Genomic DNA, 12363 nt, shown 5'->3' with positions numbered 1-12363 from the left:
AGTCCTCTACTTCAGTAGTCACGACCAACTTGTACATTACACGATATCTCCTTTTTATCTCGGTTTTTCCATAACGCCCGGTGTCAATTGCCAAATAATGTGCAGACATATGAAGTTTTGTTAAACATATTCTATATTTTTAGCCGTGTACTTAATTTAATAACACTGAATGGAAAAATGATTTACAATATGCTTATATAAAAAACATTTCGAGAAAATCTTTCATAAACTCTTCAAATATTAGTGAAGACTGGATTTACGCTGGGATTTCCATATTATTACATAATTTGACATTTTTGATATCATTATGTATGACACATTAATTCTATAGCGAACCCGTTGCGTCCAGATTCAATATTTGAATAGTGTAAACATGCTTCAAAGCTTCCCTGCTAGTTCAATGGCTAATCCAATAAAGTATATAATACTTGCATATTGATTGTAATAAAATAGTTTCTCTTTAAATAAGTTTGTTTACTTTGCTTTCCAGATTGTGACGCCTGTATGAAGTACTGAAGTTACACCTGAGCTTACTTACCGCATCCTCTCAGCTTCATCAACAACACATTACAACATCACATTGACCAGAAACACTATGCCCCAGCCTGTAGTTTATAATCTAGTGTCTGTTAATTTTAGTAAAGATACGTAATTCACATGATATCGATTTTGCCGCGATAATCGTTAGCGGCTACGTCACGCTGCACGTGGAGTCATAGAAATATTACAATTATGGGATGTAAGCAGTCTGCGCCTGAAACCAATACGAGGTCACTAACAGCAGAGGCGGCAATGGCGGATAAGTTACCTGAGCCTGCTCCGCCAGATCCCACGGATCCTAGACTACCACTGGATCCTAGACAAGTATTCAAGCTTAAAAAGTCATGGAAGGGTATCAAAAGGTGTATGGAATCCACAGGAGTCGAGATGTTCATAAGGTAAATTTTTATATTGTAATTTTCATTCATCTGTGTGTATGTGTTCAGCGCTAACTGTAGCGTCTGCTGCGATGAGTGTATATATTGTTACTGGAGATATGTTTATGGTACTTCCGACCGGATCTCCGTAACTCCTTAGTGAGTTTCCTTAAAATATATTAGAACTAATCACTTTGTTTTAAGACAACGAAAACAATCCACAAATATCTGACTTCATTTGTCCTAATTACTGATGTATCTCGCTATTATGTAGCTCTATCATAAATGACACTCTGGAGTCATAATGGGGTTCTATGCAATTGAAATGCACGTTAAGAGAGATATTAGAATCGTTGTTTGTTGACAGTGAATCAGGGATGGTTTTTTCTCTGTCCATGACACTTGGGGAGGAGAAACAAGGAGGATGGCTGACAATCCAGTCCCTACGTGCTGTGATTGCAAACTCGCGTTTCATCGATCTCTCTACAACACCGAGAGGCAAGCCAAACACTCGGCTATGTTGTCTGAGCACTAATTCAAGATCTCAGAAACACGTCAGTCATCGTTGGGGCCTAGCATGGTGGTTTATTTGTGTTAGAATGAATACATTCCGTTTGTGATTGTCAAGATGTACCGATTTCAGATCGAAGACGTCTTCCGTATTACAATATATGCATAATTTTAACATAATTTGATTATATGTGGTACACTGGTAAGGGAACGACCCAAACCTCGAATAGCCGTCTTACAGATGATTATGTTATGCTTGACAGAACAATAAAAAGTAGTATTTTTGTCAATATTATTTTACTTACGTTGTTTTCAGCTATTCGGTTTGGTTTGGATGGAGTAACAAAGAGTACTTCTCATATATTTAAATTACACCAACACTAACTACAGTAACATATTTGGAAAATAAGGTAATCACTCATGCCTCTAGATTAAGGTTTATGTTTCTCTCTTGAAGCATACAAGACAACGAGAAAATTTCTTGGAAATTGAACCAAATAAGCAGATGGTTTACACACTTTGGTGTAGTACTGCTGCCCCGCCCGGTATGTTTATAGATGAAGTGTTAGACTGTACTAGGGAAGTCCGCTAACAGCCTTTTCCGCATTGTGTCGGCGTGTATACTACAACTTCCTGGTGACATGTATTGCTTAGATTTTCCCCGTAGATATTTTAATGTGTGGGATTCCCTTTTGGGATCATGTTATGCTGTTTCTAATTGCTGAGATGTCCGCTTTAATATTGCCCGAATAAACCATCCATGTTTCGTTGCTTAAAGTCCAAGATATGCTTCATTGTTTTATTAATGTTTGATAAGTTTATAAAGATTTCTCATTGGCATTATTTATTTTATTATTATATTATTATTTTTTATTTTATGTATTGTTCACGATAATCCATTCACGTTATGAATTGTCCGCGATTACCAATTTACGTTATGTAACTTCGCGATAATCCATTGCTGTGCTTATGTATTGTTCACGATAACCCATTGACGTTATGTATTTTCGCGATAACCAATTGACGTTATGTATTTTCGCGATAACCAATTGACGTTATGTGTTGACTACCCATTGACATTGTATTGTTAGCGATTTCTCATTGGCATTGTATGTTCGCTTTTTCCCATTGACGTTGTATTGTAAGCGATTTCCCATTAACATTATGTATTTTTAACGATTTTTTATTGACGCTGTGTAGATTTCCGCGCTGACCAATTGACGTCATGTCTTGTTCGCGATTTCTCATTGACGTTGTATTGTTCGCGATTTCCCATTGACGTTTTGTTATCGATTTCCAATTGACGTTGTATTGTTAGCGATCTCCCATTGACGTTGTATTGTTCGCGATTTCCCATTGACGTTTTGTTATCGATTTCCCATTGACGTCAAGTATTGTTAGCGATTTCCCATTGATGTATTTTTAGCAATTTTCCATTGACGTTGTATTTTTAGCGATTTCCCATTGACGTTGTATTTTTAGCAATTTTCCATTGACATTGTATTTTTAGCGATCTCCCATTGACGTTGTATTGTTCGCGATTACCCAATGACGTTGTATTGTTAGCGATTACCCATTGACGCCAGGTATTGTTAGAGATTTCCCATTGATGTATTTTTAGCAATTTTCCATTGACGTTGTATTTTTAGCGATTTCCCATTGACGTTGTATTTTTAGCAATGTTCCATTGACATTGTGTTTTTAGCGATCTCCCATTGACGTTGTATTGGTAGAGATTTCCCATTGATGTTGTATTTTTTGCGATTTTCCATTGACGTGTTGTTAGTGATTACCCATTGACGTTTTATTGTATTGATAGCGATAACCCATTGACGTTGTATTGTTCGCGATTTCCCATTGACGTTGTATTGTTACCGATTATCCATTGACGTTGTATTTTTAGCGATTTCCCATTGACGTTGTATTGTTAGCGATTTTCCGTTCACGTTGTAGTTTTAGCGATTTCCCGTTGACGTACGTTATGTAATGTTAGCGATTTCCCATTTAGGTTGTATTGTTAGCGATTTCCCATTGACGTTAGGTATTGTTAGCGATTTCCCATTGACGTCAGATACTTTTGGCGATAACCCATTGACGCCAGGTAATGTTCGCGATTTCCCGTCGATGTTATGTATTTTTCAATTTTTCGCGATTTGTCGACCTTGATATATTTTTTTGTGGTTTTCCATTGACTTGAGTATTGCTCGCGATTTCCCATTAATGCTATGTATTGCCTGCGATTATCCATTGACGCTATGTATTTTCACGATAACCAATTATCGCCATATATTGATTGCGATTTCGCATTGATGTTATATATTGTTTGCATTAATCGATGGACGCTTTGCATTTTCGCGATAACCAATAGTCGTCACGTAATGTTATCGGTTTCCCAGAAATGTTATGTATTGTTCGCAATTTTCCATTGACGTTATTTTGTTAGCAATTTGCTATAGACGTAATGTATTGTTGGCGATTTTTCATTGACGTTGAAATGTTTTTTCTCATTGACGTTATTTGTTCGCGATTTTCAATTGGTGTTATGTATTGCTCGCGATTTCCCATTTGCATTATGTATGGTTTGTGATTTCCTCTTGGTGTTATATTAGTATTGTTCCCGATTTTCCACTAGCGGTGTATTTTAGCGATTTCCCATTGACGTTATGCATTATTAGAGATTCCCCATTGACATTAGATTATTGGCGATGATTTTCCATCGACGTTCTACATAAGCTAATTGAAGTTTTGAATTAACGTTTCATTGGCTTAGAATTCCTGTGAACCTTGTATATCCGGGGATTTTCCATTGCCGTTGTGCTAATGTTTTATTGGTTTAGATTTCCCGCCCACCTTGTATTGCCCTCTATAGCCAATTAATGCTTTTTAATGACCACGATTTCTCTTTGATGGTGTGGTGCTTGTGATTCCAAATTTATTGACAGATATCTCTTACTGCCACCTGATTGCTTCAGATTCCCCATTAAAGTTTTATTGCTGAATATTTCCGATCGACTTTTTATTACCAGAAATTTCTGTTAAGGTTCCATTGCCAGAGATTTGCCGTTTAAGATTTATTCCTCGTGGTTCTCCATGTTTAATTACTCTCGATGTCCCAATGGCACGTAATTGTTTGTAGATAATTCGCACGAAATGTCTAAGGAGGATCTGTAAAAAACGTGCTATATTGTAAATGTTGATGTAAGGTTACTTTATTTACCAAAAAAGATATATGATTGACCTTTTTTCACATTATGACGTTGTGTTTAAGTGAGCTCGAAAACCTGACGAGAAAACCACTACCAACAGTGTGATCACAACAGTGTCCGCCCCCACTTGGCTCTTGCCAATTAGACATCGGTGCGCTTATGTATTTGTGGATGATAGTCTTGCGTATTGATTTTAGACGTGATTGTAAATCCCGACCACGTTCTGCTGTAAATGTGTGGGTATACATTGATGACGCGTGCCGTGGTCCAAGGGAGAAAGGGAGGAACCACTTCGACACCATTAGTTCAACATATTCATATATTGATTTGAGAACGTTTAGACAGCAACACGGAGAATACATATATATATGTATGGAGTGAACTCTATCTGCCCTAACTATGTGGCACTCTTAGCCAGCGTGGTTAGTCTACTAGCAGCCCCCGTTCTGTGGTGGATCGACGTGCTAACCCCGGTACATTATGATAAGTCGTCTATTTCACTCCCATGGTTGTCTGGTATGTACCTATAACAATCCTGTCAAGTCTATCCCTTGTTTCTATTGATTGTCGATCTAGTTCACCTAGGTTCTACAAATCACAAGGTTCATCTCGTCTGCGTTATAATCTGGTTCCAATGACAAACTGCCCCGTTTTCTGATATATGTCAAGAAAGAATAAATCTATTGATTAAAATAGATAATTCTATACTACAGCCTTCAGCCATTTTGCAAATAAATGATTTAAGATCATCATACCCATAAACTGGCTCTACCCTGCAGGTAGGGCATAATAATAGCATCCGCTGCCTTCATTCTTGACATGATCGTTAAAGGCGATCTAATTTTGGATCTTATCTTATATTTTATCTCTAAACAACTTTCTTCTTCATAATGTCTCCTTTAACAATGCCTCACTATTGGCCTTTAATTAGTTCAGCGCTCGCCCATGTGATGAAGGTTTCGGGTTATGTTCCTTGACTGAGACATACCAGATTCTAGAAACATGGCTACTCCATGCTTAACGTTCAGCATTTTAGGAGTTGGGCGACTGGTTAGCCCGTTGTCAATAATATGTGACCGGGTGGGGTGTTCTGCTGGATGTCTTCGGTAGTACATGTACGCTTCAGTAAGGTGGCATTATAAACTCGGCATCAGTTCCGCGCTATCGACTGGCTACAAACACGAACATACCGTAGTCTCCCAAAATCACACACTCTGTACACCACACGCCTACATCTCGCACACAGCGGAGATCGTGTTTAAATAACCTTAGCTGTTGATAGGCATTAAACAATGCTAAACCTAAACCATAGACTAACTTCTAGCTTCTAAGCTCTTAAGGTTCAGTTGCCTCATTTACTCTTGGTAAATCCAATATTCTCGAGATGAGAGTGACAGGGCAGTGTACAAGACCATGCGTTAGCCTAGTCCTTGTGCTGTTGTGGTGTTAGAGACTAAACTCCATGAAATAACCTGCCCCCAGGCTCTACCAATACACTACCCGTCAAACAGCTGTTGTTTATTTATACATGCATGCATATAATATAGACTGATGAAATAAATTATAGATAACGAATATTTTGATACGTGTATCGACCAAGCAGGTCTTTATAGTTTGTATGTATAGGAAGAGACTTGTATGTTTATGTATATTTATGTATATATGCGTGAAACTTTGGTGGTATCTGTATTGTATACATACACCCCGTTCTGTAGATCTGACGATACAATGTCCGCCATCTGGCGGCTCTGAACATGATCTATATCAAAATGACTATAAATTCTTGATTCAAAAATTAATTCATTCAGAATCAATATGCTATATGTTTACATAAATGTGTTACCTCTGGCAGTTGTTATAATTGGCGTAAAACCATGAACGTCCTGATTAAACCGTTATAATAATTATCAATCACGTGAAGGAATAGGGACATTTGGACAGAGAGCGGCGCGAGACTGTAAATTACATTACTCTAGCTGCGGGCAAGTTGTTAGCACAAACAACCAGCACCTGCGATGTGTGTTTAGTCTTACATTGCATGAACACCATGGTGGTCTTGGTTCTTGTTGTATAACATCCGGTTGGTGGCGGTGTACAAACTCTACGTGGTATTGTGTGGTGGTGCCCTTACAAATCCAGTTAATGGCGGTCCTGTGTGCTACCGACTCCCAAATCGGGTATAATATGATGGTGCTGTCTTCTGCAACATCCGGTTAGTGGCTAGATATAGGAATAAATATGAGGTTTGTGTCAACAAAATTTGGCATTAAACAAAAAAAAAATGTTACGGAGACGAAATTGTAATAATACCGATTGTATGAAGTGCTATCTCAATCGTGTTAAAACTATTTCTGAAGTACCTCAACTATAGTCAACATTCTTTTTTCTCAGCAATGACCTCATTTTCGGTCACCTGAGACGAAGTCTCAAGTAACCTATTCTAATCGCCTTTTGTCTCCAAAACCCCTAAACCAAATTCAGGGAAATTTGGCAAGAAGCTTCTATGGCTTAAGGTCAACCAAAATTGTGAATTATATGGTCCACACCCCCCAGGGGCCTGAGGGGTGGGGCTAAAAAGGGTCAAATTGACTAAAACTTCAAAAATCTTCTTCTCTGCTCTCACATATGGTAGAATCAAACACTCTTCATAGATGGAAGGGTCTTAAGGTGCTTAACCAACATTATTAATTTCATGACCCAGGGGTCTCACGTTTGCCCCTGGGGAGGGGGTAAACTTTACTATAGTTTATATAGGGAAATCACATTTTTGACTATTATTTGATTGATTTCTATTGAAATTAATTCTAACTTTGTTAACAATTTCAGCTGTTGATGGCAGTTTGATGGTATGCACATGTTGGCCCTGACTGACCCCCAGGGGCTGATGGGCGGGGCTAAAAAGGGTCAAATTGACTGAAATTTCAAAAATCTTCTTCCCTACTCTTAGATATGATGGAATCAAATACTCTTCATAGATGGAAAGGACTAACGGTGCTTTACTAAAATTGTGAATTTCATGACCCAGGGATGTCACGTTTACCCCTGGGGAGGGGGTAAATTTTATTATAGTTAACATAGGGAAATCACATTTTTGACTATAATTTGTTTGATTTCTATTGGAATTTATTCTAACGTTGTTAACATAATCAGCATTGGATGATAGCTTAATGGTATGCACATGTTGGTTCTGACTGACCCCTAGGGGCCGATGGGAGGGGCGAAAAGGGGTCATTTAAATTAACTGAAATATTTCAAATCTCAGGTGACCGTTAAGGTCCATGGGCCTCTTGTTACCCCGAGTGTTTGAAAGCGAACTCATAAAAGATGTTCTGTTAAACATAACAATTTACTACGTACATGTATGTACTACGTAAGTACGTTCTCGACGTGCGGGAACATACTGGAAATGTAGCTTAACGTCCTCGATCGTTCGATTTTAATCTGAATATCACACTTCACATTTGGTACTTTTCACAGCCGTATTTTGTTAATTCGAGTTTCAAAAACATGGGGTAGAAATGGGGCTATTGCTGCTATTATTGAAATTCTGAAATACTGGAGTATTTTGGCTCCTTAATATTACGATATAATATGCTCTTATTTACGTACATACTAGAATAGGATATCCTCTGATTTCTGTTTTTTTATGAGGCGGAGTCTCATTGTAGTAGTTGGTGAATACCCCACTGAACAACATACGGGCGGCCTGTTGCAAGTTGCATGAGTAATTAGGATGAAGTGTCTTGCCTAAGGACACAACCTGCCCGTTTCTCAGCTTCTCGAGAAATACAAACCGACACGGGTAAGGAGCGTCGAACCACGCACCTCGGTTGGCTACCTGAGGTTACATAGCCGGCGCTCTAACCGACTGAGCTATCGTGGCCCCGGCCGGCATTGCGATAGGCTTGTGACGTCATGGCATGGACAGGTCGTTCTTCACCATCGAGATTGTGTGGTATCATATGTTAATGACGTCACAAAAGTGCGCCATATGACTTTTAACATACATTTCATACTAAATGGTAGAACCAGTTATACACACGTTGGACCAAATAATTTAACCAATGATCAATAGTGGAATGTATTGATTCAATTATCTGGCACATTCCGCGAGGATGTCCGTGTTATGTTGTCTCACGAGTTATCCGTTATGTAATAATAAACATAATTATTTCTGACAGTGTCCTATTACACTACTCTTCTTTGGCATATAGGAACAGTGGTGTTTTCCCATCCCTTACAAGCATGTCTGATCACAATATGGTACCATGGCAACGGTTAATTGACACACTGGTGACCTTGTAAGAGCGAATCGCCGTTATTAGTATACATTATACATATAATTGTATGTTTGTAGCACTCCAATACAACCTGTTGTTGATGATGACATAAAACTATGTAAGGATATTCCTCTCCATTCCTGGAACATGACTCGCCTTTGTGTAGCAATTTATGCACTCCTGTGATCCCTAAACATAAAAAATCTTCTTCCTTCCTGGTCGTATTTCACATGTTCATGTTTCAATCTCACTTTACATGATATACTTCTGACATTTTCCCTTTTCACCCCTTATATGCTTTTTGAAGCCTCCTAATTAGGATAAGATTGCTGTGATGATATGTTGTATATCAATTGCTTTGTAAGTGATGATATACCGAGTATCGTTTGTTTGTAATTCTGTCTACAGTCAGGATATCACCACAATGGCTACAATACCACTAAGGCATTGACCTATTGTGTACGACGTCCTAATACGTCATCGTCAGGACAAACAAAACATCCATGGGTATCATTTAAAGTAATTTCCTCAAACACAGTGTATTCTAATTCAGGTTGAAAAACATATCGTATAGACTATCACTACATGGACAAATATATTTTACATCAAACAAGAAATATCTTTTAAAAAGATAAACGGCATAGTTTTAATGCTGGTGGTTATATTGTAAAACTGCTGGTGAAATAAATTAACGAACTAATGCGTTCCAGCCTGGATAACAAAATCATATCAGTTGGAATCATTTTTGGTGATAATAAGACTGTTAGGAATATAATTTCATTAATATGTCATTTGAAAAGATACATCCACTTATTCAGTTTGCATTCAATCTAACTTTGTTCCGTTTTTAACTGCATATCTGCATTTTGCATTTATCACTACATTGACCAATCACATACTTCATCTTGACCAGTAACGCCACCTGTCGCGTCATATTCGGGGCCAAAAGACTAAGTAATATTGTATGAACAGTATAATGGGGGCTGGGGTGAAGGACAATGAGAGGGCTGGAACACAAACCTTTGTTTCGTGTTGTGTACCGTAAAGAGCGTTTACATAGCGGCTCTGGACCTCAAAGTAGTTGCCAAGCAACGGGGTAAAGGTTCATCACTGAACATTAAAGTGGGTGTTCATGCGTGGAATAAAAAATGGTGTGAAAAGTTTGGTCAGAATAAGACTTTGCATAATAACGTATCACGGACGATAGAACAAGTAATATATATTGTGGCAATGAGGCTGCCTAGTCAACATCAGGTCTCATATCGACTTGACCTGACATAAATAATGTATTTATGTGTATGGCAATCTATAATAGAATCCAATCCGAAGTTTTCTTGCATGTACATGGCTTTGGTTACGGTCGAGAAAAATAGACTGATCGAAGATCTGGATACAGTAAAGAAATTTTGACTGGGCAGCGTTGAAGCAAAACGCGATCACATGTGCTTGACTTAGCCAATTAAGACACACAACATTAACGCCTTGTAACGGATGACGAAAAGTACACGGGCGTTGCTACGGGCAAGCGAAAAAAAATACTGCCCTGCATTGACTGAGTAACGTTCGAATGAAATTGTCCCAGTGGAGCCATGGACGCGTAACGGTAGATTCTCTAAAGATCCTCATAGGCGCCTCTGCCGAGTTGTGATCAAGCCAAATGTATCCCCAATAGGGCCCTGATCGCTTATGATAAAGCTAAAAAAAAAAAGCTCCAATAGCCCGTGTCAGGAAATGTTCAATGGAAATGTTCAATCCAAAAAGAAACCCGAATCTCCCCCAACTGTCTGTTAATGGATTCCGTACAATTACAGTGGCGTTATTGATATCTGCGTCTCCACGCGGCTTGTTCTGATGAAAGCTACATTCAGATTTTCACACAAATCTAATCACAGATATAGATTTCCAGAGCCTCAGTCAGCGATGCACATAATAAACAATTGTGGATTTGGTATACAGTGGACACTGGTCACTCGTACGGCAGTAATGTAATTCTGGCCAGTCGTGTTGGTTAATTATATGAGCATAGGTAAATAGTGTTTTGTCATTGAGTTAGTATATACGGTTATGGCGTGTGTACTAATAGGGATGGGCTAGGATGGTGATTGGAACTCATTATGTAAATGTCTACACGTCTTTGTGTGTAGGCAGCAGTTCTTGAGACGACAGAACGTCTAGTCCAACAACAATATTTTATCAGTAGAATGCTTGTGTCTGTATAATCCCCGGAAGTTAGGTTGTTCTGTACGTGAAGACAAAGAGACTGCATACACAACTGCAATGTACAATTGGTGTATTATGACAGGATATATAAATTGTCTTATAGGAAACAATATATTCTAGGGGAAATGAAATGGCGCGGTTTATTGATTTGGCCACTATAGGAAAAGACTTTTTTTTTCCAAAACTGCCTTTGTCCTTAAGAATTTTTTTTTTTCACATTTTGTCTATAAAAACATCGCATTGTTTACTAGGGAACGTTGCATGTTCTGTGAAGGAACATTTTATACACCTAAATGGGAAGGCTACTTTATATACTAGCAGTCTATTTAGGGTCATTACTTGTTTCGTTGTTTTTACTTGTGGTATTTGTTCAGTAAAATACCAAAATTGTATGCAAAAGAATTTGACTCTCTGCTCTAGGGAATGTTATTTTACTTACTACAGCTCATAATCATCTGATTTTATTTAATTGATGACATTATCTTATCTATACCAAAACACATAAGAATACGTATATTGATCAATTGCACATTGATTTAAACCTCGTTTCGCAGTTATGGAGTGCTGCTTGAAAGGAACTAAGTGACAATTTAAATTTCAAACTGTGTTTCACTTTCGCGCGTTGGTTTTCCTACAACAACTAAAGACATATTAGGATGGTGTTGTGGGGCCAACTAAGGGCTACATTAATATGTCATCTTACAGAAATGTGACAGGGGCACAACAGAACGATTCGCCCCGTCACGCCATTTTGAGAAATGGTTCAACAGAGATGCGTAAAAAGACATTAATGGGGGTTATAAAGATATGAATATCAATATACCCTGAATAGGTAACGCTCGAGATGGGCGCCGCCATTTTAAAATCAGTTAAGTATCATCGACTGGCATCAACGTGATCTCTCGCTATGTATAAAAAGACAGATAACTAGATTGTTGCTATGTGATATTATATACTTTCGGTTTCTCAGAAGTCCCTTATACACAGAAGGACATACGTATACCATTACTGAACATAATACAACAGTATCCTTTGTTCCCAGATCCTGCGCATGCTAAATTATTGTAAACCCTTCTTGTATCGAATTCTCAAAGGTAACTTCCAAGTGATGGTAAACAAAGATGGATGTTTTAGTAGAAGGCGCACCATGACAAATCTCAAGTTGGCGTTACGCATGCTTAACTTTCGTTAAAATTATCCATATGATATTATATCCATATGTTATGTCCA

The 12363-nt window shown here is 38.2% G+C and overlaps 1 protein-coding gene across 1 annotated transcript in view; it reads left to right on the top strand.

Annotated features, from left to right (window-relative positions):
- Window positions 1–400: 400 nt before the first annotated feature.
- The window catches only part of LOC117323712 (globin-5-like), a 33434-nt gene continuing 21471 nt past the window's right edge, over window positions 401–12363 (top strand). Inside the window, exon 1 of the mRNA XM_033879128.1 lies at window positions 401–938. Within this exon, the coding sequence (XP_033735019.1) occupies window positions 733–938 (206 nt within the window). The 5' untranslated portion in view covers window positions 401–732. The remainder of the gene's footprint in view (window positions 939–12363) is intronic.

This window comes from Pecten maximus, chromosome 3 (genome assembly GCF_902652985.1).
Source record: "Pecten maximus chromosome 3, xPecMax1.1, whole genome shotgun sequence".
Lineage (NCBI taxonomy): Eukaryota > Metazoa > Mollusca > Bivalvia > Pectinida > Pectinidae > Pecten > Pecten maximus.
The sequence above is the reverse complement of the archived record's forward strand: the minus strand, read 5'-3'. Positions and strand labels throughout refer to the sequence as shown.